This window comes from Eschrichtius robustus, chromosome 5 (assembly GCF_028021215.1).
Source record: "Eschrichtius robustus isolate mEscRob2 chromosome 5, mEscRob2.pri, whole genome shotgun sequence".
Taxonomy (NCBI): Eukaryota; Metazoa; Chordata; class Mammalia; order Artiodactyla; family Eschrichtiidae; genus Eschrichtius; species Eschrichtius robustus.
This window is the reverse complement of record NC_090828.1, coordinates 133203926-133227957: the sequence shown is the minus strand read 5'-3', so window position 1 is coordinate 133227957 and position 24032 is coordinate 133203926. Positions and strand designations below refer to the sequence as shown.

The following is a 24032-nucleotide window of genomic DNA, read 5'->3' as shown; positions in this document are numbered from 1 at the left end:
TGCTTGGCCCTGCAGTAAACCTTCCTCTGCTCCGAACTCCAACATTTCAGTTTATTTGGCCTCAGTGTGCATCGGGCACATGAAGTTTGTTCAGTAACAAGATCATCATGAACAATGCTCCTTTGACCTTTCTGTTCCTGGCCTCTAAGTGTTGAAGGGGAGCAGAGTATGCCACTCCCACACATGCCTCTTTGGCATAAGGATTATCTTGAACTGGTTAATTTTAAGAAACAGTAGACACAGGCGAAACCCTGAAAACTGAGTAGAAGCTACACTCCTGTAGGAGACATTTGCGTTTATAAGGGTGTCTCCCTTGCTGCATGACTAAGTCTTTAGAAACTCTTTCCTGTGGAGAAGACATGGATTTAAATCTGCCTAACAACCTTACCCTTGGTCACTGTGTCTTTTTCTGGTAACCTCTCATAATTGCCCAGCCCAACATCTTTCTTTTGTCTTTAGCTGAGTAAGTACTTGGATAAAGTCTTGAGCCATTTGGGGGAGTTACGAGTATTTTGGGGTCTCTCCCAGGTAAACAGGGGGATTACATGTTATTAAACTTAAACTTCTGTTTGTTTTTCTCCTGTTAACCTGTCTTTTATTACAGGGAGATCACAGCCAAGAACCTAAAAACGTAGAGGAAAAATTATTTTTCCTCCCCTTACAGTGTCATAAGGCAGGGCTGTCTCAATACCACTAGAGCATATCAACAGTACACAATAGGCACTGGATAAATGCACCCTAAGTGCATACGGAGATACAGCTGAAAAGGGAGAGAGGGGCTGGCTTGCGGAAGACTTCACATTCCTGTATAAGGAGATTATATCTTGTTAAGAAAGAGACAACAGGCTCAAGATGGGGTCACTTGCGCTAAGCCTGTGTCACCAAACCAAGGCATAATGCCTAAACTAATTGCAGTTTTGTTGCAGGAAGGGGGACCCCTTCGAGGGCCCGAGAATGGGCTCGTGTCTAACACTCAGAAATGAATTGTCCGAGGAGACACACGTGCTGACAAAGCAAGAGACTTCACTTGGAAGGAGAGCCCAGGTGGAGAGCAGCAGGGTAAGCGAACCCAGGAGAACTGCTCTGCCACGTGGCTCACAGTCTCGGGTTTTATGGTGATGGGGTTAGTTTCCGGGTTGTCTCTGGCCAATCGTCTTGCTTGGCCCACATTTGGTCCGACTCAGGGTCCTTCCTGGTGGCGTGCACATTGCTCAGCCAAGGTGGATTCCAGCGGGAGGGTTTCTGGGAGGCTGGTGTCTCCTCCCTCCTTTCGGCCCCTCCCAGATTCTCCTGGTTAGTTTTCAGCGGCAGCACCATGTTCCTTATTGGGACCTCCTGTTGTGAGACAGCTCAGGCAAGTGGGTCTGGCCAAGGCAGGTGGTTTCGGTCAACAGTTCCCTAACCGTTTCAGCCTTTCCCAGGAATGCAGTTTTAACCAGTCACTGGTCGGCAGTCACTGATTAGCACTAGGAGACCCCTGCTTTCCGCCAAAGGAAGGTGACCTTGCCTAAAACAGTCCACTCTTTACTAGTAACTTCCTTGCTCTGCCTCCTTTTGCGGATAAATTCGTCCACCTTATACAGCTTCTCAGAGCACCTTTCTGTTTGCTAGATGGGATGCTGCCCTGTTCATAAATCATTGAATAAAGTCAATAAGATCTTTAAAATTTACTGAGCCGAATTTTTTTTAACAATCTTATACTTTATACTTGAGTCGTTGACTTCACTGGAATGTACCTGGGACCTAGGAGAAAATGAGAGAGCAGTGAGGCTGAGTTCAATGCCACAAGGCATGGAATGTTCCAGAGTGATAGGCTGAAGTCCAGTGGAGCTACAGCCTTCCTGCCTGATTTGTTGGAGACACCAGAGTTAGGAACCAGCATCCCTTCTAGAGCTGAATTCCAATACAATGATATGGAATATGGTCCCAGCCATATTGGCTGAGTTTCTTCACCTGACCCAGCTTCATTTTCTCCTTCGTCAGATGAGGAACGTTGAGGCCAACCTCTGACGTGAAGATTGCGGGTCCTGGAACCAGACTGCCTGAGCTGACATTTCCACATTCCAGCTGTGTGACCTTAGGCAGGTGACTTTACCTCTCTGTGTCTCTGTTTCCTTATCTGTAAACTAGGGTTCAACATATAGTTATCATGCAGGGTTATTAGGAAGATTAACTATGCTAATAAAGAACAGAATTGTTTTTGGTCTGCAATAAGTGTCCATAAATTTTAAGTCTTCCTCATCATTTTCCTTGTTCTTATTATTGCTGCCACATAGTAAGGACTCAATTCTCAGGCCATAGTAGATGCTCAGGAAAGAGGATTTGAACAAGCTGCCCTCTCAAGCCCAGTCTTAGGGATTTTTGAATTTTCAGTATCAAAGAAATCTCTTACTTTGGAGATCTTAAGGCCATTCCAGGATATTCTTTAACCTCATAAAAAATGTGTGCCCATGGCTGCATCACCTTCCTCAGCCTGTCCCCACACTCATTTCCTCTTCACAAGGCACAGGATTACTCAGGGGACATAAAGTGCCTTTGCCTTGGTGACATCATTTTTCATCTCTCTCTGTAGAAAGTCCCCTTAGCATTAACAACCCAATTGTCATCTTTTTTTTTTGTATGAAATGTACCTCATCCTGTAACTTGACCTGGTAGGAGTGTGATTAGTTAATTGCTGTGGGCACCTGACATTCTCAGGAAAAAATGGATACCTCAGCCATCTTTCTTCCAATGCAATGGAAAGTGATTAAGTTTCGGTGGTTTCTCAGTGGGGGACAGCTGTTTTCTGGCGGATATTCAGAGACTTGCAAATTCTAGATATTAAGCTGTTCTGGTCTGTCTTTTTCTCTTTTGTGGAGAGATGGCAGGGGAGGGGTCAGAAAGGACAAAGGGATAGGCTCTGAATAGTTTTGTTTTTTTTTTTTAATCTCTATTCTTTGTAATAAAACTGTTCATCCATATTAATTCCACCTTGTTTGCGATGTGCCTATCTGGCCACCGGCAAAGTTGTGAAATCTCTAAAGTTTCCCTTCCCTGTCCTTGTCTTTTATATTCTATATGGCTTTGCCCCTTTGAGGGACTCCTCTTTTTCACTCCCCTCAGTCCCCCAGAGCTCATGGCCTCATGTCAGGAGCTGAGAAAAAACACACAGCTCATGCACACTTAGGTAAAAAATCACCATCACTGGCATCTAGAAGAAGACCTTCCCCTCCTCCCCTCCCTGAGTACCTGCAAGGTAGTGAGGCTCGCAGTGTCTTTCCCTCTTCATCTTTTCTGGGTCATTCGAAAATCTTTTCTGGGTGTTTTGGAAATCAGGTGAGATGTACGATCTTTACTGAAGAAAAATGCACAGATGCACATACACACATATTGATCTGTGCAGTATTTTGGGGGATTTGCAGCACCTCTTAAACACAACATGGAAATCCTTAAGAGTCCTAATGCAGAGTCTAGGGCAGGACTTCCTGTGCGAAGGCTGGGATAGGTGGGGAGGGCAGGCAGAGGGATGGGGCTTCTGTCAACATCACTTTATTCTACGTTCTTTCCCAAGACATAAAACCAACAGTGGAGCTATATGTAAAAATTGGTATTAGAATAAAAAGAAAGTGAGCATTAATATTATCAATGCACATATAGTGCTTTTGTTGTTGTTTTTCTTTTTTAATCAGAGGGTGCTGAGAGATAAGACACATACCATGACACCATTATGTGTCATAACATGACCTAGTAACTCTGTCTTAAGGGAAAAAGAAAAAAACCAAACAAAACAAAAAAACCCACGATGTTTGGAGAAAGACACTTTCAAGTAGAGACCAAGCTGAAAGGTTACTGTTAGCCCATGGAAATTGATTCAGGGATACTCTTTACAAAGTTTTTTTGTTTTATTTTGTTTTGTTTTGTTTTCTAAGGAGTCCCTAACTCAGAGAAGAGTGAACCCTTAACCATGAACTTCTGGATACACATTTAGAAGACAGACACATGTTTGAAATTTTATGTTTCATTTGAATATTCCATGAGACTTGAAATTCTACTCCAGAATATGTCTGTATTTTCCTTAATGTGAATTTCTTAACCTTTGAATGAAATTGGTGCTCCAGGAAATTTTTTTTTTTTTTAAATCGTGTGCGGGGTGTGTGTGTGTGTGTGTGTGTGTGTTGTTTTAAATCATGTGTGTATGTTTCCTCATTATCATTGCTTCCTTCTGTGGTGAGGATGGTGCTAAAACTACATGTGAAAAGCTGGGGTTCAGAGCTGAGGTCACCCTGAATGATAGATGTCCCCAAACATGCTGTGGTCATTTCACAGCATCCATTATCATAACAGTTGAGGAGATATGAACAGCCAAGGGCTTTATAAAAAAATTTAAGCAAGAGTAAAAGCAGAGAGAGTAACTACTGACTAGGGGTCAATATAAACCATTATCTCCACAAGGAGGCCTTGGGGGAGGTGGATCTCCAGGTTGGTGGGATGCCCTGGTCTGTATTCCACCACGGTCCATATTCAGGTGTTGAACATGTTCTTTTCACCAAAGGCTAAAAGCTGTTCCTAGTTTGTAACTGGTACTCAGAAAATATTGTGAAATGATGTGATTTCCTCCAATCAACCAGAATAGACTGAGAAACTATTAGGAGCTCAGCTCCTTGCCAGGGTCTACCATCCTGTCCTCAGCGGAAAGAAAATAGTTGTTTGGAATCAGAAACCAGGGTTAGATCTCAGGTCAACAACTTCATAGGGGTATGGACTTGGGCAGATTACTCAGCCTCTCTAAACCTCAGTTTCTTAAAAAATATTAACCACATAAAGTTGTGGAGTAAAGTAGCAGTAATGTATATGAACGACAAGGTCTAATACACAGTAAACAGTCAATAGTGGTAGCTACTATTACTATTATATTACTATTAATATATGCAAATATATACAAAGAGACTATACAATATCATATTTTGTAATATATGCAAAGAGACTATACAAACTGCAATTCTTCACATTGAGTTGTAATTGGACGAATTCTGAATGAAAAGAAAGAGGCCAATAAAAGGCAGTATGTAATTAAGAGCTTAAAGGTGTAATTTATAATGTATAGACTTTAAGAGTTTAGAGGAAAGCAAGAGTAATTAAGACTAGAGAAGAGAGAGCTGGAACTGGACCATGAGGGAAGATCTGTGTAGATAGAAGGAAGATGAAAGTTCATAGTTCACTCAATTTAGGAGAAACCAGCAAGATGAAATTTTGCAAGATACCCTTGCGCAAAGTGAGGAGAACCATTTATATCAGTTGTGGGCTAATTAAGTGAAAACAGTGAGTGGGAGGAAGAAGAGACAATAATGGCCTTTAAACATCTCTTTGGTGACATCCAGCTTGATTCATTTTACACTTAAGGGTTTATGTGGTTATAAAACCTTCCGGTATCTCCTCTGCCACCCAGGGTTCTTTATGGCCATCACACTGCGGTCCCCGCAATCAGGAATAACATATATGGAGGAATGATTGTTCCATTCTGTACATTATATTTTACACGCACATCATTGACAAAGTAGAATATGTACAAAACAGGGGCAGATGATGGTGGGAATTCTGCCGAGGAAGAATCATGTGGTCAAAAAAATAAAGGAAAAGAAGAGATAAGAAGACCAAGAGAAATGGGGTCGCTGTCCTCAGGTATTTGCAGAAAAATCATGGTGAAGAGAGAGGAGCCTTGGTTTGGGATGGTCTGGTGAGCAGAGCTAAGGGAAATGGTTTAGTGACTTGGAGGCAGACTTAGGTACAATGGAAGGAAGGATGCCTTATTCCTTATAATTTTTGCAGAGGAAAGTGAGCTGTCCTGTGAAGTAATATTTCTATGCTTATGAGAAGTAAGATGGAGTAGGCAACTACCTGGAATGCTTTTAGTGAACGTGGAGATCTCCATGGGTTATGCAGGTTATGGCTGGACCACAACTTCAAAGGTCCCTTTTCCAATTCTTCAGCCTCATAATCTGCCATTTTCAAAAAAGCAGAACTCAAGGAGAGGCCAAGGCCAAGTCCAACCATCCTATTTCCATTGAAATGACAAAGTTAAAGACTGTATTTCTGCTTTAATTGATTTTAAAAATCAAAGATTAGGTTGGAGCAGATAACCAATCAAAGCTAAGACCCTTATCTAACTGATCTTTGAGCAGCTAAATGAGGTAGAAATTGTCCTCTGAATAGATTGGTTCAGGACCTCTCCTGAGCCATGGGGCTGTGTCACCTCAGAAGCACCTGCCTCGGCCACTTTGGTACCTTCCGTTTCATCTCAGAACTTCTCACATATATATGTATGCTGGGGGGAGGGCTATGAAAAGAAAAGAAAATGACAAATAGTTGGAAAATACTTAACTATGAAGTGGACTTTAGCTATTGCACGACAGCACGTGGTGTTCTACCAAAGGCGGTCTGACCAGACGATTTTCAAGACAAGACTAAACGTGGAACCACAAGGTAACTAGAAAAACTGAAAAATGGACCTTTCCAACTCCCAGTTCAGGTCACGTCCCCTTGGTCCCACTTCACGTCGTGCCCACAGCACCCCTGTCATCTCTTGTTTGCGTAAAGTCTTAGGGACAGTCCAGCCAGGACATGACTCCTCTAAACAATAAAAATTCTAATGAGTATCAATATATCAAAAATATATGTGTACAGCTTCTCCAAAGGCACGCCTTATCTCATTTCTCATTCACAACAGCTGGTAGTCCGTGTGGATATCTTCACCCGTATTGGGGAAAAATGTGGAACGATGAGCACAAAGTCACACGGCCAGTAAGTGGCGAACTCAAGACCGGATGTATATCTTCTTCTACTCTAAACATCCTTCTACAAGACTAGATGTTAGAAGGAAGTTGTGTGTGTGTGTGTGTGTTTGTATGTGTATGTGTGTTGGGCATTTTTTTAAATTGATACATGCTGATCCATAAATGACTGACAGCTGAAACAGGGTTTCTCAGACCTTGGCTATCTTGACATTTTGGACTGATAGGTATCTGTTGTAGGGTGCATTCCTGTCCATTACTGGATGTTTCCTAACATCCCTGGATTCTACCAACTAGATGCTAGTAGCAAGCCCCCAGTTGTGACAACACGTCTCCAGACATTGCCAAATGTCCCCTGGGGCAAAATCATTTCCAATTGAGAACAACTGATTTAATACCAGGTTTAATTTGTTTTAAAATAGAAGCCCAAGCTAAATGAATAGGCACTGAACACATATGTGTGCACATGTACATGCAAATATGGACAAAGAAACCTCCCAATGTCTTTAGGCTTCTTCCAGGAATCATACCTTCCCAGCACAAGAAGCAAGGTGCCATCTTGGCTTTCATTTCTAATGTGGGATGAGATTTGGGTGGTGTGTAAAATGAGACTTTCACTGGCTATCAAGCAAGGTATTTTTATTTTCCCATACACCAAATGACATCATTTCCCCAATAAAGACTCACAACACTTAGCTACAGGAACCCAATAAGTCAAATTGAATTTTGCAACAAAAATGGATATTTATCCAGAAAACAGAAATCTTTACCCCAGACAACGTATCAACAAGGGTGAGAGCATCAGTTGAGTTATATATTCTCCCCTGGAATTGATTTTTTTCACTTGCTCGGATGTTTCTCGGACTAACTTTACTAATGAATTTTCACAGTGGTTTAGTCCCTTGACTACGAAGCCACAGTCTGTACTTAATTATAATATTCTTTCCTAAGTCCAGGTCTTTTATCAGACCATTAACAGCTCGAAAAGATTTGCTGACATGACATCTAAAGTAATCTGTCTTGTTTATAAGTGACAAAACCAAGAATGCAATGTGTGTGGACACTGGCAGAGAAAAGCATATGTACATACCGTGCATATATAACAGCACACAGCACCTGTCGCAACTATACTTTTATTTAAATGTCTTACCAGTTCTTTTTAAGCCAGAACATATATGTAGCGATATATATTGCTACTTAATACCCCAAAACAGTGATGAAAGGACAACAGGGAGTATCTCTATTGTAGACTCACAATTTTAGAAAGAATTTCAAATTGGTTTGATATATTAAAAGATGCCTGGATATGCGTGAGACGCTGACTTTTGTTAAGAAAGATGTGAGCAACATACAAATACACACACACACACACACACACAGACATATATATCATGTCTCCAAAACACATGACACATCATAAGGTTCTTTTCAAAACAAAAAATCAATAGCTCAAAACCAAAGGAAACACTTTGTAATTTTATGTCTCTTCCTGTATTCTGCACTGAATTAGATCACTGTTGAAGGAGCTCTGTGTTTCTCAGGTAATAGTAGCGTGTCCTAAATAAATCCCAAGGCCAAGTTGCTCATTAATCCCATGTGTACTTATTACCCATATGCTCACGTATCATTATCTCCTGATTATGTTACTGAAATGTCAAGATGAATATGTTTGAAGTTTTGTATTCTGTCCATTAGGTAAAAGAATCATGTGAAAGAACTATAAAAAAAACCAAACTCACCATAAATCAGAATGCAAAGGATGCTTACTGAACATCACCCTGAAACAGAGTCTCCACGGTGGGACACGTCTGCATGCCTCCCAACAGCATTTATTCATTCTCGTGGCAAAACACATTTGAGTGCAGAAAATAGATATTAATTTCCATCCAAATGCCCATTTCAATTCATTATCTAGAGAGGTAAATATTCACAAAGGTGACACCCAAGTCAGTACTGACCTTGGGGGATAATAAATTTTGACATTTTCCAGAACAAGCAGTTTACGTAGAGTGCATACACATGTAAAATTCTACCTGGCATATTAACCATGAAAGAAAACTAATAACATCTCAAATTTATTATATATATGTGTGTGTGTGTGTGTGTGTGTACATGTATATATGTGTATATATATAGTATTATAAATTACGTATTATTTTCAATTCTATTAAGAATGCAGAGCAGGGAATTCCCTGGCGGTCCAGTGGTTAGCACTTGGCACTTTCGCGGCCGTTGGCCCGGGTTCAGTCCCTGGTTGGGGAATTAAAATCCTGTAAGCTGCGTGGCACAGCTCGAAAAATTAATTAATTAATTAATTAATTAAATTAAATAAAGCAATAGGTCCAATTTAAAAAAAAAGAATGCAAAGCAGGAGTATTTGGAGTTCACTCATATGTGAGTACAGTGTAGATGTCAATGCAACGTGATTTTCTTTTTTTTTTAAAACATCTTTATTGGAGTATAATTGCTTTACAATGCTGTATTAGTTTCTGTTGTACAACAAAGTGAATCAACCATATGCATACATATATCTCCATATCTCCTCCCTCTTGCGTCTCCCTCCCACCCTCCCTATCCCACCCCTCTAGGTGGTCACAAAGCACCGAGCTGATCTCCCTGTGCTATGCGGCTGCTTTCCACTGCTATCTATTTTATATTTGGTAGTGTATATATGTCCATGCCACTCTCTCACTTCACCCCAGCTTCCCCCTCTCCACTCCGTGTCCTCAAGTCCATTCTCTATGCCTGCGTCTTTATTCCTGCCCTGCCACTAGGTTCATCAGTACCATTTTTTTTAGATTCCATGTATATGCGTTAGCATACGGTATTTGTTTTTCTGACTTACTTCACTCTGTATGACAGACTCTAGGTCCATCCACCTCACTACAAATAACTCAATTTCGTTTCTTTTTATGGCTGAGTAATATTCCATTGTATATATGTGCCACACCTTCTTTATCTATTCATCTGTCGATGGACATTTAGGTTGTTTCCATGTCCTAGCCATTGTAAATAGAGCTGCAATGAACATTGTGGTACATGTCTATTTTTGAGTTATGGTTTTCTCAGGTTATATGCCCAGTAGTGGGATTGCTGGGTCATATGGTAGTTCTATTTGTAGTTTTTTAAGGAACCTCCATACTGTTCTTCATAGTGGCTGTATCAATTTACATTCCCACCAACAGTGCCGGAGGGTTCCCTTTTCACCACACCTTCTCCAGCATTTATTGTTTCTTGATTTTTTGATAATGGCCATTCTGACCGGTGTGAGGTGATACCTCGTTGTAGTTTTTATTTGCATTTCTCTAATGATTAGTGATGTTGAGCATCTTTTCATGTGTCTCTTGGCCATCTGTATGTCTTCTTTGGTGAAATGTCTATTTAGATCTTCCGCCTGAACGGTACACTAAGCAAACATGCAAGCATATGCTGACAATTAACACTCCAACCAGAACCAGAAACCAAGATTGAATCCAGATAGGCCACAACTTAATTTCATGTGTGCACTTTCACCAGGTCTAGTCACATTCATTAACATTAGGGAGCACTGAGAGGGGCTCATGAAAGTTAGGAGATATAGGCCTGAGATTATGGAGGGAGCATTCGACTGTATGCTAGCTCTTTGCCCCTGTACTGTCCCTAAACCAGGCATGCTGTCTGTACTTGGCTTTCACTTAACCTGTCTATAATTCAGTTTATCAAGTAGTTATTTTGCCATTCACTATATGGCCAACATGAAATCCCCTTCTTTTGAAAAGGTCAAAGGGGCACATGTATCTTTTTTGAATTATAGTTTTCTCCAGACATATGCCCAGGAGTGGGATTGCTTGATCATATGGGAGCTCTATTTTTTAGTTTTTTGAGGGACCTCCATACTGTTTTCCATAGTGGCTGCACCAACTTACATTCCCACCAACAATTTTGGAGGGTTCCCTTTCCTCCACACCCTCTCCAGCATTTGTTATTTGTGGACTTTTTAATGATGGCCATTCTGACAGACATAGAGAACAGACTTATTGTTGCCAGGGGTGAGGGGGGTGGGAAAGGGATGGATTGGGAGTTTGGGATTAGCAGATGCAAACTATTGTATAGAGAATAGATAAACAACAAGGTCCTACTGTATAGCACAGGGAACTATATTCAGTATCCTGTGATGAACAAGAATGGAAAAGAATATAAAAAAGAATGTATATATATCTATATATATATATATCTGTATATCTGAATCCCTTTGCTGTACAGGAGAATCTAATACAGCATTGTAAATCAACTGTATTCAATAAAAAATAAAATAAGTAAAAAAAGGTCAAAAGGGAATATCTGGGATGGAGGAGGATAATTCAAGGACCTTCACAAGATAATCTTTTTTTAACCCAAGAATGGCTATTGACATTAAGAAGATCAAAATGAGGAAGCATTTGTTTGACAAGCTACTATCTTTTCAAATCTCTAAATGCCAATAAGATACCCTTGCCCTGAGACTTATATAAAATAGCAACACGAAAAAAAACAGACTTTCAAAGGGTTAATAATGGGCACCTGGACAGAGGTAATATTTAAAATATTTAATAACCTCAACATCAGGTCATCAACTGATGCAAACAGACCAGATGCAGGTGGCAAGCACCCCGGGTGGCCTTGCTGCTTCACACCAGCCAAGTGTTGGTCACCACTGAGGCCACTACCCCCACTTTTCCTAAAACCTTCATATGCCTAATCACCTTTGCATGAAACTATAAACTTGGAGATTCCTACAATTACAGGTAAGGCAGAAGGCTTTATGTGGTACTTCCATGAAGAATCAGAGAGAGGAGAGTCAGCTGAGTGATAGGATTCTGCATCTCCTCTCCCCATTTCCCCCAAAGCCGCCACATGTGTAACTTATTTTACATAGAAATTCTGCATAAGACTTCATTTTGGAAACCGAAACATTCTCCTCCTAAAATAAGTTTAAATATTTAAGGTCTTATTTCTTGGAGCACTCGTTCTTTCTGAGAGCTAGAACACAGCACTGATTCTTTTCTTCAGTCAGTGTGAATGACTTTGGGATCCCCCAAGTCCTTTCCTGATGGCAGCTACGGATGGAGGAACAGAGGCAAAGCTGTGAGTGTGCTGACCATCGAACAAGTCACTCAGCCTCTTCAAACCTAAGCAAGAAGGTCCACTGAGACATGTATATAGCTGAAAAAGAGGACCAAGGCGACACAGAGACCTCACAACTCAGCCAAACAATAGCCCCAGACGAAGGGACAAAGGCAGGGGAGCTGGAGAATAAAGCACAGAATTCCTGGGTCTGGCTTTCCGTGCAGCTGGCGACGAAAGAAAGTTGGACGCAGTGGGGGGTGGCCCTTCTCTGCCAAGCAGACTCTCTGAGGCCTGCAGAGCACATGCTCATTATGGGACCTCGTCTGTGGTGCAGAATAACGGTATTCAGCATGTGCTTGTTCAAAACCCTCCCTCCCATCTATCCCCACTGGGTGAAAGGAGGTTAGGGGCTGGATATGGGGTGAACTCTGCAGCCCGAAGACAGAAAACAGATCTGAATGCAAGCCAGTCCTTGTCTTATTAGAACATATTATCGAAGTATCACACAGAGGGGTTTTCTTATTAGCACCAACTTAAAAAAAAAACACACACACACAATAAAACAGAACATCCATCTAACAAAATCTAGGAGGGGTACAGTATGATGGAGTGATGCAAATACTGTACTTAGAGAGGAAGGTCTCTAGGGAGCATGAAACAGGAACAGACACACTAACAGCGGGCACTAACCGTGGAATCCACAAGGCCACTAGTGATGGGCACAGAGCCTTAACGGTAAAGGCTTTAGCGAGTAAGACAACCAAGTTTTACAAACAGCCAGACTTACAGGAACGGTTTGCCACAGGGATTTCGAGTTATGGGGGAAGTGCCGCCTGCAAGGTTAGAATAAGATGACCTGCACATGGGGGAGGAATCTGTGGGTCTAGACTGATAAGGCATTTCTCACCCTGGGTCAGAGAGAAGGTCTGCAAGGTTGATCATCTCAAGTTCAAGAATAGCTCAGCCTTAGCTTTGGGTTCAAGGGAATGGCAGATAGAGTGTAACAGAGGATGGACTCTGGAATCAGGGAAATGTGTGTTATCATCCTAGGGTGACCACCTGCAAGCTATTTGATCCTGGGTAAATCACCTGATGGTCCAAGCTGGCACATGCTCACCCTAGAATGGGGAAGAGGATAATTATCACATCAAACTGTGGGGAGGAACAGAATGAGCCCATCAGGTACCACCCCTAGCATGAGGTGTATGTGTGGAAGCCCTTCCAGGGAAGAAACACATCACTTAACTTTATCTCTCATCTCCAATGTTCTGACATTCCAATCTGCTGGTTTCATCTCTTGTGACTCTGTCGAACGGTTCCTGATTGTTGTAGAAGGAGAGGCATTAATCTCTCTTTTAATATCCTGGCGAGCTCAGCCCGTCTCCAATCAGAAAACAATCTGCCCTCATTGACCCCAATCCTGTAACCTGGCAGAGCTCATTTACTCAAAGGTAAGCTCCGTGCAGGGGGCAGCACATCGCCAGGTGACTGCCACGGAGTGTGCCGCAGACTTGGAGTGGGGCTGAGCACACTTCTTACCCACAGCCCCTCCCAAAAGCCCCGTTTCACCAAGTAGACTCGTGGGTTTCCTTTCCTCCTGTGAATTGAAAAGCTCTTCTCACCTCCCATTATCGATTAAGCATAATCTGCAGCCCACAGACCAGGCACAGTTGATGGGAAAGGAAGCTACCTGTCCCAAAATGAGAGAAGAGACAGGGAAGTTGTTCTCGTTCATATAGGAATCCTAGAAGGTGTAAATAGGGGGAAAGAGCCAAAAAGCTTAGGCCTGTGCCCCTGGGTGTATGTGGCCCTTTACATGGGTTAAGTGAATCAATTTTGCTCATCAATTTTTAATCAAAGATTGTGGGAAAATATTTTCCTCATAATACACACAGGGATGTAATATGGAGCAGAATGCAAATTTGTCTGAGTGTTTAAGACAAAATTCAAGAAATTACATGCTTCAGCGGCCACGTGAAGCTGAGCTCTCGGACTCCCCTGGGTTCCTTGCACTCTTTTTTCCGTCCAGCAGCACTTCAATGGCAAAGTTTAAAAAGCATTAGCCTCGGCCATAAAACAATTAAAAAAAAGTCATTTACTAAATGTTAATTGAAACAGGCAGAGTGAAGGAAGGGGGATAGAAAAGAGAGAGAGAGGTGCGGAAGAGAGACAGGGAGGGGACAGGAGGAGAAGAACATGGGGAAGGGAAGGAGGTGGGAAGAAGGAAGAAAAGGAAGGAGCATCAAAAAGAAGGCAAATTGGAGGGAAGGAGAAGAAACATTGAAGATAAGGAAGCAAGAGGAAAGACTCAGGAAGAGGAAAGAGGTGCTTAATATCATGAGCAAGTCTAGAGTAGAGGACCCCAGTGCCATGGCTTTGATTTGAAGAGATACTACTATCCTTTGTTGTTGTTGTTTCTGGACTATGTGAACAGCAATCCAAATCTCCCCCTCATCAACTGATTTTCAATGAACAGTAGGCTTTCATGAATGTACAGAGAAATAAGTGCATAGTAGGCACATCATAAGTATTTTTTGAATGAACGAATGAAAGAATGATGCATTTGAAGGTGGATTAGCATTTATAATTCATCGAGCATTGTAGCAGTACCTGATTTTAACCCAACATTTACAAGAACAAGAGGACACTTGTACTATGTATCCACCAAAAGCAGCCTTCAGCAATACCCAGAAGGAAAGCACAGCTCTCCGAACCTTCGGATTTAACTTCCATCTGCCCGAGTCTCCTGCAAATGGAGAGCTTAGGATACTGGGAACACTACATATACTTCTGCTCAGGTTCACTGATTTTTTTCTCAAGGTCTGTTCAAGGATACTCCTCCCTAATGCTGACATCTTCTGCCAGGGTTTTCTGGAGGGGATAGGCTCCTTACTTTTCTAGAGGAAGCTCTTTTCTCCACTCCCCTTGTGAGGTTCACTGGCCAAAGCCCAGAGGCAGGGATCATACCTGATCACACCTTGACAGAGCCCAGGAATTAAGTGAGGAACCCAGTCATGTGTCTCTGTAAGGTAGAGAGCGATTCTGCCCAGAGTCCCTCTGACATCGGAGTTAAAATGAGAACGTTTCCATCTGCCTCGGCAATCACTCAGCCCTGTGATGAAGGGAGAGTGAGCCCCTCCATCTTTGCTTAAGAATGGAAATGTAGTTGTCTCTGCCTTGATTGCTATTGTAACTGATTTTGAGAGAATCCATGTTGAGGTTCATTGTTAATTATGGCAAGTCTAATTATTGAATTCCCACGTCATGTGTGATTTATACTGAGTTACTCATGTTATACTTACACTGATTCTATAAGGCTCATGTTAGTATCCATAGGAAATACTGAGTGAGAGTCACATCAACCCAGAATTGTGTGACCTATGCCCTTTCTACTGTCCTCTGTCACCTCCCCATTGCCCACCTGTTGTATAATACGTTCACCCTTGTAATACAGAGGGTCAGTCTGGGCAAAACCAGGAAGTTGGTGACACTTTGCTTGGACATTATAAACATTCCTCTACTTTGCCTTTCCCCAACTCAGAACATTCTCTTCCCCTCCTTCAAACACCCAGCTCTATCTCTTCTAGAAACGTTTCTTTTGGAAAAGGTCTGTTTCTCTCAGTCCAGCAGAGTTCAGTACAGATTTAAATTCCTATATTTTCTTTCCCAGTGAGGCTCTGTGTCTTAGGGCCTCTCTGTATGAATTGAAGGGCTTTTTCTCACATCTACAGACTCAGGGACTAATGGAGTTAACAGAAGAGTTGTTTGGGGACAGATGGGGTGAGGGCGTTGGAATCCAGTGGGCTTTCCCAAGTGCAGTGGGTGGCAGATCTCTGTCAGGACTGCCCTTAGAATAGGTCTTGATGGAGGTTTCACATTTGGTGACTGTGCCCACACGCAAGGCAGCACCAGCATCCAACAGACGTTGTTCTCCCCTCTTTTCCCACCGTAACATAATCAGGCAAAAGCCAATGGTAATACCCAAAATACATGGCCACATGACAGAGAGTGGAGTGGGGAAGAGAGGAAGGAAAACCAAGAGGAAGGGAGGAAGGGAGGAGGTGAGGGGGAAAGGAAGGAAGAATGGGAGGGAGGGGAGGAGGGGGGGAAGGGAACTGAACATATATATTCAGCAAACAGTAGCCTAGACTCACACCTACAAGCGTCTGTCTGTTAGGCAAATCTCTTTAGACTGCTGTTTGCCTTGGACTGTCTTCAGAAGGATAGATCTGCTTCCAAAGGTGGAGAGTTAAAAATAATATACACCACGAGCTGTGTTTTGGCATTTTCCTTCACTTTCCATCTTCAACATTGCTGTTGTCGTCCTTTAAAACTCAATCAATTCAGCTGATCCAAGGAACAGATGGCATTAATCAATCCCCCGAGAATATGCACAAAAGCAATTAGAAATGTAGAGACATGGAATTTATGCCAGCAAATCAATTACCAATGATGGCAAATCAACATGGCTTACCCAACTTCCCCTGTTTGTTTTTCTACGGAGCGACCTCTGATAGAAGTAATGATCCGTAGTTTACCCCCCTGCCGGGGCGGGGTTGGGGGATGAGAATGGGACGCTGAGATTTAATTGCATCATCCTTAATGACTAGTTCTCACTCCGCTGACAAAAACCAGCATAATTTACAGACTACAAGATGCATCAGCATGATGGATACAGACAGCATGGGCTATATGGTGTCATGCAAATATGAAATATACTGCACTGAGAATATGGTCGTTTGGTATTCCCTGAGAAGAACTTCATTTCAGAAAACAAGAGCACCTTTTCTAGCATCTATAGCTCTCATTTGTCAAAAACAATGGGAGAAGCTACAGAATACATGGTAACCACAAATCTGTGCCTTCTGTGAGTTTACTAGCTCATAGATTCCTAGGGTTTGAATTGACTTGGCTCATGATTTTCTTTCTGATTCTTTATGGCCTTTGCAGATTCTGCAACTTTCTTCCTTAGGCCTTTATTAATTATCACCTGAGTTAATGTAATAAGCTCTTCACTGGCTTTCTTACTACTAGCCTTCACCCATTTTCCCATTTTAATCTATCCTTCGCGCGGCGATTTTTTAAAAAACAAAAAGCTGATTAGTATTATCTAATTACATGTACAAAATCCTTTGATGATTCTCCGTAGTTATAACAGTAAAAATCAAAGACTCCCATGTTTACCTAGTTGTCTAGTTTCTTATTCTACCTCTATGCCCACGAGCCACTCTTACAAGTACAGTCACTACAACACAGAAAGCCTGTAAAATAACCTCCCCTCCTTTCCCCAGATGGGAAGTTTGACTTTAAGTCTCTGTTTCCCTCAGAGAGCCTGCCTTGATGCCCCAGCCAGCTTGAGATGCTCACCTGTGCCTTACATTACACTCTGCTTTTACCTTCATTATAGCCTTTATCACTTTGATGTGATTAAAGATTTATTTTTCTGGCTGCTCATGTTCACAGTTCCTTGGGGTCATGGACTCTATCTTCTTATGCATCTTTATTTCTCCAGCTTCATAGAAAAACTTGACTTTAAGAAAGAGAACCTTTCATTGGGATTCATTTCTTCAACAAGTTTTTCAAATGAGTAACACACACATATGCTTAACACTTAAATCTTCTCCCAACCACAGCTTAAGAAGATGACATCAGAGACTCAGGATTATGTTATCAGGCAGTGTTGTAGGTTTGCAATTAAATAAGATCTTTCCAGTAATTTATGACTAAAGCCCAATTAAATAAACGTTTCCTCTTTATACTGAACCCTGGGCTATGAAGAAGGACTTTTATAGCAATATATATCTGTGTATTTTCAGACTATATAAGAAACACTCATTAAAATTGCAAAAGCAAGTTAATAAAATTAGCTCAAAATTGGTACTGAGGTCAAATGAATGGAGAGACTTTCTCTTTTAGGAACAAGTAGCCATTTGACACAGAAATAAGATCATGCCAGCAAACTCATGGAAATGTGCAGCCCTGTGTAAAGGCAGGGGCCCATTTATCAGCTCCATATCCAGTCAAATTATCTAAACTTCTGCTCTTTCACTTAAAAGCTACACATGCTAACATCTTCTTAACATTTTCAAAACTAGAATAGGTAATACTCGTCACTTGAAGAAAAAGAAAAACCCATAAAACAAATACATTTTAAAAGATTCTAGCAGCTGGACCATAGAAGGATCTTAGTTTAGAAAAATTTTAGCTGGAACCCATTCATTTATTCTCTCATCCATGCATTTGCCCAGTATTTTAGATACTGACTATAGACATTCAAATAAAATATGATAATCAGGGAAATGTGCATCTAGCTGGGGAGACAAGCACTCTAAGAAGTGTTATGGAAATATAGTAGTAATATAAAGAGACATTTGACCCAGCCTGGGGAAAGTGTGTGTGTTGGGGGAGAGGGGGATGGAGAAAGTGACAGAAGATAAAAATGTGAAAGGGCACTCTAGACCAAGTAGACGGCATATGCAAATAAATGCAAGGAGATGTGAGAAAACATGGCTCGTTTTGGATGGCGGAGTTCCATAAACTGGAAATAAGGCAATGTGGGAGGAGTGACTGGATGAAATTTAGAGTATTAGGCAGAGCCCATTCAGGACCAGCCTTCGGCTGAGAAAGGAAGCTCATACCTGCTATTTATTGATAATTAATATGTTTGGTCTGGCATCTATAGACTTACAAGACATGACGCCAACAGAGGTACCTCTCATGGCATCGCTGTGTGTGTGTGGTCACAAATCTTCAGCAAGCTTATGCCCTTTCCTTATCAAGTTTTAAACTGAAACCTGTAGAAGAAAAATCATCTGGTGCTCCTCCAGATATGAGGCTTCCTATCTTTGACCATTGTGATGTTCGGCATCTTGCATCAAATCTAGATTCCAATTGTGTGGTTGTTTTTGGAAGGTATAACTCAGGAGTTGGTTCTTGTGGAAGCGGCTGCCTCCATGTCCTTTGCTATGGACAGACTGCAGATGCTGACCACGGAGATCCCAAGGCAACGTTCTACAGATGCTCCCATCAGAATGCATGGGAATTAATTTCATATCTTGCAAAGAGTCTGATCTTTGGAAATAGATAGATATAGGTCCAGATCCCAAATTTTTTTCATTGCTTAGCTTTATGATCCTGGGAAATTTATTAACTTCTATTAACCTTAAATTTAGTCATCTGTAAACCCGATTTAATAAAGTCTACCTGGCTGTGCTGCCTTGTCAAATTATGTGAACACGGCACATGGCGTGAGAGATACAAAGTGCATAGCAGTTACTAGGAATTAAACCCCTATTAAGTTGTTATTCTAAATATAATTGCTTAACAATTTTGAGCACAATTATCCCAGAAGTATCCAAATGAAATGACCAGTAGGCAATATCAACTGTTAAAGATAAAAATGTATTGGGACAAATAAGACCTTAATAATCATTTGATCCAACTTCTTAATGCACCAACATCATTAGGATAAGTCAATAACCTTTACAAGGACATCTGCCAGAAAGTGTCAGCATTTTGATGAATGAAGACAGTTTCCCCTATGAATTAAAAAAATGTCATTAGGCTCCAAATGAGTCCACTGAAGCTTCAAAATAAAGCCTTATTGAGTTAATGACTTTTGTATTCTGGCCTTTCAGGTAACTAGAGCATCTCCTCACTGTCCTAAATGACAAGGATAATTAGCTTTGTATATATAGGTCATATTTCAGCAGAGTTCTGGCATATAAGATAAAGGGCTTTGGTTCACCAACTAAAGGCTTTAGGAACACTGCGAACGATACCACATTATTTTGTTTTGTAACAAATGGACACTGAAAAGTAAGGCAATCTAGTAAAGAGAAACTGGGTCCCACTAAAGAAAGAAAAGGCAAGAGGGGCAGGGAAAAAAGAAAACTGCAACTTAGAAGACACTCATTCATTAGAATGAGAATAAGAGGCGGGGGTGAGTAAGGTGATTCTTATAGAACCTAACTTTCTTATAAGTCTATACCCTTGTGTGAAAACTGCTAGTCTAGTTGTTCATATTCTTCGGTTGTGGAAATATGAATCTGGTTTGGAGACGGGGACTATACGGAGAGAAAGGCAAGAGAGTTCACATGGATGGTGAAAGACGAGCCCATTCAACCACGGGAAAATCTTCAGGACTCTTCCAAACCAGCATTATAATGCTTCTTTCACTTCGGATGACCACAAATGCCACAAAAATGTATACCGCAAACACCTTCCTGCTGAAAATAATCTGATGTTTGTTTATTTATAGTATTACGTATTGATTGTGTTTGTGTGTGAGCTTCAGCTAACTCATGGTGCAGTGCATCTCTTTATTTGAAGATCTTTAGGAATATGATTGACATTTCCCTATATTTTCCATAAAGTTCTGCCTGTGATGAAAGGGGTAAAGAGTTTTTTTATTTCTCTCTCAAGGCTGTTATCTGTGTGAACCTAATATGTAGCAACAAAGAGATAAGATGCTTGGAGATCATCCAAAGTGACTGATTGGTCAGAATGAAGGCTCTTTATAATCATGTAACATCCAATTATTGTCAAATAAAGTGAACAGCGACCCTATTAAGTGTCTCCTGCATTCCTCTTATCTTCTGAATGCAAGTTCTCCCACTATAATACTCTTTCAACGTACCTACTACTCGAAGAATCTCCTCTGTAAAATTTGAGCTGCTGTTCTCTTTGGAAGTAGATACATATCTCAATTGCTATTTTATACCTGAGCTGTGAGCACAGAAACGATGCATCACCTGATGGGCATTTGACATCTTAGCTGTGGCATAACTAGGGCTAGAACTCCTAGCATTTCAAACCCCTGGTTTCACTTTAACCAACTATCAAGTCACATTGTTTCTTCTTGTGTCAAAGGAGCTGATACTATATGTAAAATGGTTTTTCATTTAACATTGGCCTATCATATCATTTGAAATTAACTAATTCCCTCAGGGTAAACCCAAAGGAAGTGTTATAGCTATTTAATATCCTGAAAATCCGAAATTGGGGAATTTCCAGAGTTTTTATTACTGGTGGGTAATTATGTTCTCTGCACAGATTCATATTATCTATACTGTAGCTGGCCTTCTAACCTAACTTTATTTAATTTTGCTTAATGAGAAATTTATAAAATCTATAATTGGGTAAGCATTCTTTTTTCCCTTACAGCTAAATTCCCAAGTTTTGCTCAGATTATGAGAAAATTAAACACACATACACACACACACACACACACATCCTACATACACACAGCAATAACAACAGCAAAAATTATTATTAGAAGAATGGAAACAATTAAAAGTTGTTTTTACTTGAGCGAAGTTCACAAGTATACCACGGAACATCTTGGGTAAATAATCCATTTCCAAGACGACTGTCATGAATGACTTGAAGTATTATTTCAAAACATAGAAATAATAATCTTGGGAAAAAATCTTCCAAATTATCTGTAAGCTTCCACAAATTGACTATTTGAAAGGAGATTTCTTTTCCTCATTAGATGCATCTCAATGTTAATGGGTTGTACATAACTAGTAAGTCAAAGTGGACAATAAAAGTCTAGAAGAATTGTAGAATGTTAATTTTTTTTTTTTCTTCGAGGTTCTGCATCATAGGTTTCGAAGACCACCAGGATTGAATTCAGAAGTAATTTTCTGCTGCTATTCTATTGTTCACTGAATTAATATATTTTGCTTGGCAAAATAAAAACATTTAACATTATACTTTAGGAACATTGACCCCAAAATATTTAGCAAGCAGCGTGCATTCAACTGAAATGCTGATTGGAAACAGGTAAATTAAATTGTCCCTGATGAAATACTAAAGATCATTATCACAAAGTTTTATTTTAAATGCTCAGAATTAGCTTTATTGCTGCATCAGTGATGGTAAGCATGAGCCTTAAACTCATACCATTTAGGTTTTACGAGCATTATTATAACATTAACCATAATTCAATTAATTTACAGAAAAAGCCACTCCATAATTTTTTTCCTTGCTCTTAAGAAAAGGTGCTACATAAGGAAGCCCAAACCATATTCCTATAGAGTATGTTCTATTTATTTCACCCTTACTCCTCATCCCTCCTTCGTGAATCTTCAAAATAGTCACTATTTTCAGGTAGGTAAATGTGCTAAAGGAAAAACACGGCTATTTCGTTGCCACACCTTTGCATCATTAGGACAATACTGACCTCTAGTGTTTTAGGAAGTAGAGAAACTAACTCGGTACTGCGCCTAACTTCCTCTTACTGAACCACTTAGATGTTTTTCTAAAGCACCATGGGAACAATTCTACTTAAAAAAAGAAAAAAGGAGGAGGAGGAGCAGGGGGGTGTGGGGAGAGGAGGAAGAGGAGAGAAACATCAGATTCTACCCTGTCCCTACCTGTTCTCTGAAATAATTTCTGAACTAAGGCCCTTTGGCCCCTCCTTTTAAAAGAGGTTGACCTCTTCAGCACTCCTTTAGAAGAAAAACTTTAATAAACTCTTTATAACTCATTTCCACTAACTATCGATTTTGGATCCCCAAAACTTCCAATCACAGATAGAAACACTGGCTCAGCTTTGGACCATTCTCAGTAAATGACATTTGTCTAAGTGTCTTCCCTTGAGGTATAACCCTGGGCTGAGTATCTCTTTCTTAAGGTCCTCTTGGACCTTAAGAGGGTGGGAAGTGACGTAGAGAAACTTGTAAGTAGTAAGTGGTCTTCCTACCCTTCTCTAACAGTGATGGTTCAGAGTCCAAAAAAAAAAAAAAGTATCAAAACTGTTCCAATACGGTTAGATATTTCTGAGGTTCATGGTGGGGTTCGCAGATAAGGGAGCACGCCCAGAAACTTGAGGAACCTTGACAAACCATCTTTGGAAACAACACAGACGGCTTAATTGCATTCTTTCTCATTTAGGAGTTTCCAGAGCTGGAAAAACTTCCCTTTCTCTGCCTAGAGAGGCAGCTGAGCAATTGAGCTTGAACCTCTGATGGCTCCAGAGATTTATTCAAGTTTGACAAACTAGGTTCTTTAAATACACGGTGCAGGTGGCACATCCCCAGGTGTCCAGCCTTCCTGCCTATTAAATTAAATGCCCTGCGCTTGCCGAGGTTAGAGCTTGGACGACGGCGTGTACACTTAGTGCATGCTCATTATGCGTTCTTTGGCACAAAGATTTTGGGGGTGGAGTGCGCATCAAAGCTCTTCCTCCTATACCAGGGTCAGCCATTGATCTTGTGGTTTGACTACAACGGGCCATGACTCTTAGGCCAAAACTCCCAACCCTGTTAAACCGATGACCATTGGTTGCAAGATACCCCAACTGGGGCCTTCTGCCTAGGAGAGAGCTGAAAGCCACGGACTGTGAGGCACTGGGCATACTACAAACCCGAGCGAGGCAGCCGCATTCAGAAATGAGCCGCTGTCACCGAGTGCGGTGGCTGGGAGCATCTCTGTCTCTGGAAGCTCAGCCCCCAGTGCATCCAGTCTGAACCGGGGGCCCTGCTCGGGAAAAGCCCCTGCTGAGACCAGGCAGGCAGAGAACGCGGAGCTGACGGGAAGCTGAGGGTAGAGAACCTTCCCTTCTCCCCCGAACTTTGCGATTCGGGGAGAAGGGCAGGAAATCCAACGGGGCCGGTTCCTTCGAGCTCTGCTAACTTTTGGGATGGTTAGAGTGATAGAAACACACCAATCAGCATTTTTTTCCCCCTTTTCCTCTGCTCAGAGCAGACACAATTGAACACGCTTGGACAGTTGAGTGTCTTTCCAAACGCCAGCGTTTCCCACCTCGCCTGCCCGCCCCCAGCTCCTGGTACTCACAGTTTGCCGCTGTTAATCCTAAATGCCACAAGCCGGAGAAGAACAAAGTGAAAACGCTGGTCAGCCGTAGTCCAGAATCCATTTCCCCCGAGTAAGAGGTCCCTCCCAATCGAATCTCAAATTCGCAGGCGCCAGCCGCGGCTTCTTCTTTCCTTCTCTGTCTCTCTCGTTCTCCTCTGCTCCGCCTGACCCCCTCCCACCCCCCCTTGGAGAGGCACTCGCGGCTTCACTCCATCCCGTGCCCAAACGCTCTACGGAAACCGTGGCGGGGGCTTCTCCGGAGCTGCGGAGGGAGGTGCTGTCCCCGCAACGGCCGCCGGCAGCCCTCGCCTTCCTCGCTCGCCTCTTCCTCCTCGCCCCGCTCCTTAAAGGTGC

At 41.6% G+C, this 24032-nt stretch overlaps 1 protein-coding gene across 2 annotated transcripts in view; it reads right to left on the bottom strand.

Annotated features, from left to right (window-relative positions):
• CNTNAP5 (contactin associated protein family member 5) overlaps positions 1-23739 on the bottom strand; it is an 879857-nt gene extending 856118 nt beyond the window's left edge. For both annotated transcript variants that reach the window (XM_068544014.1, XM_068544015.1), the window contains exon 1: positions 23658-23739. In XM_068544014.1, coding sequence (XP_068400115.1) covers positions 23658-23739 — 82 coding nt within the window. The remainder of the gene's footprint in view (positions 1-23657) is intronic.
• Between the last annotated feature and the right edge of the window lie 293 nt (positions 23740-24032).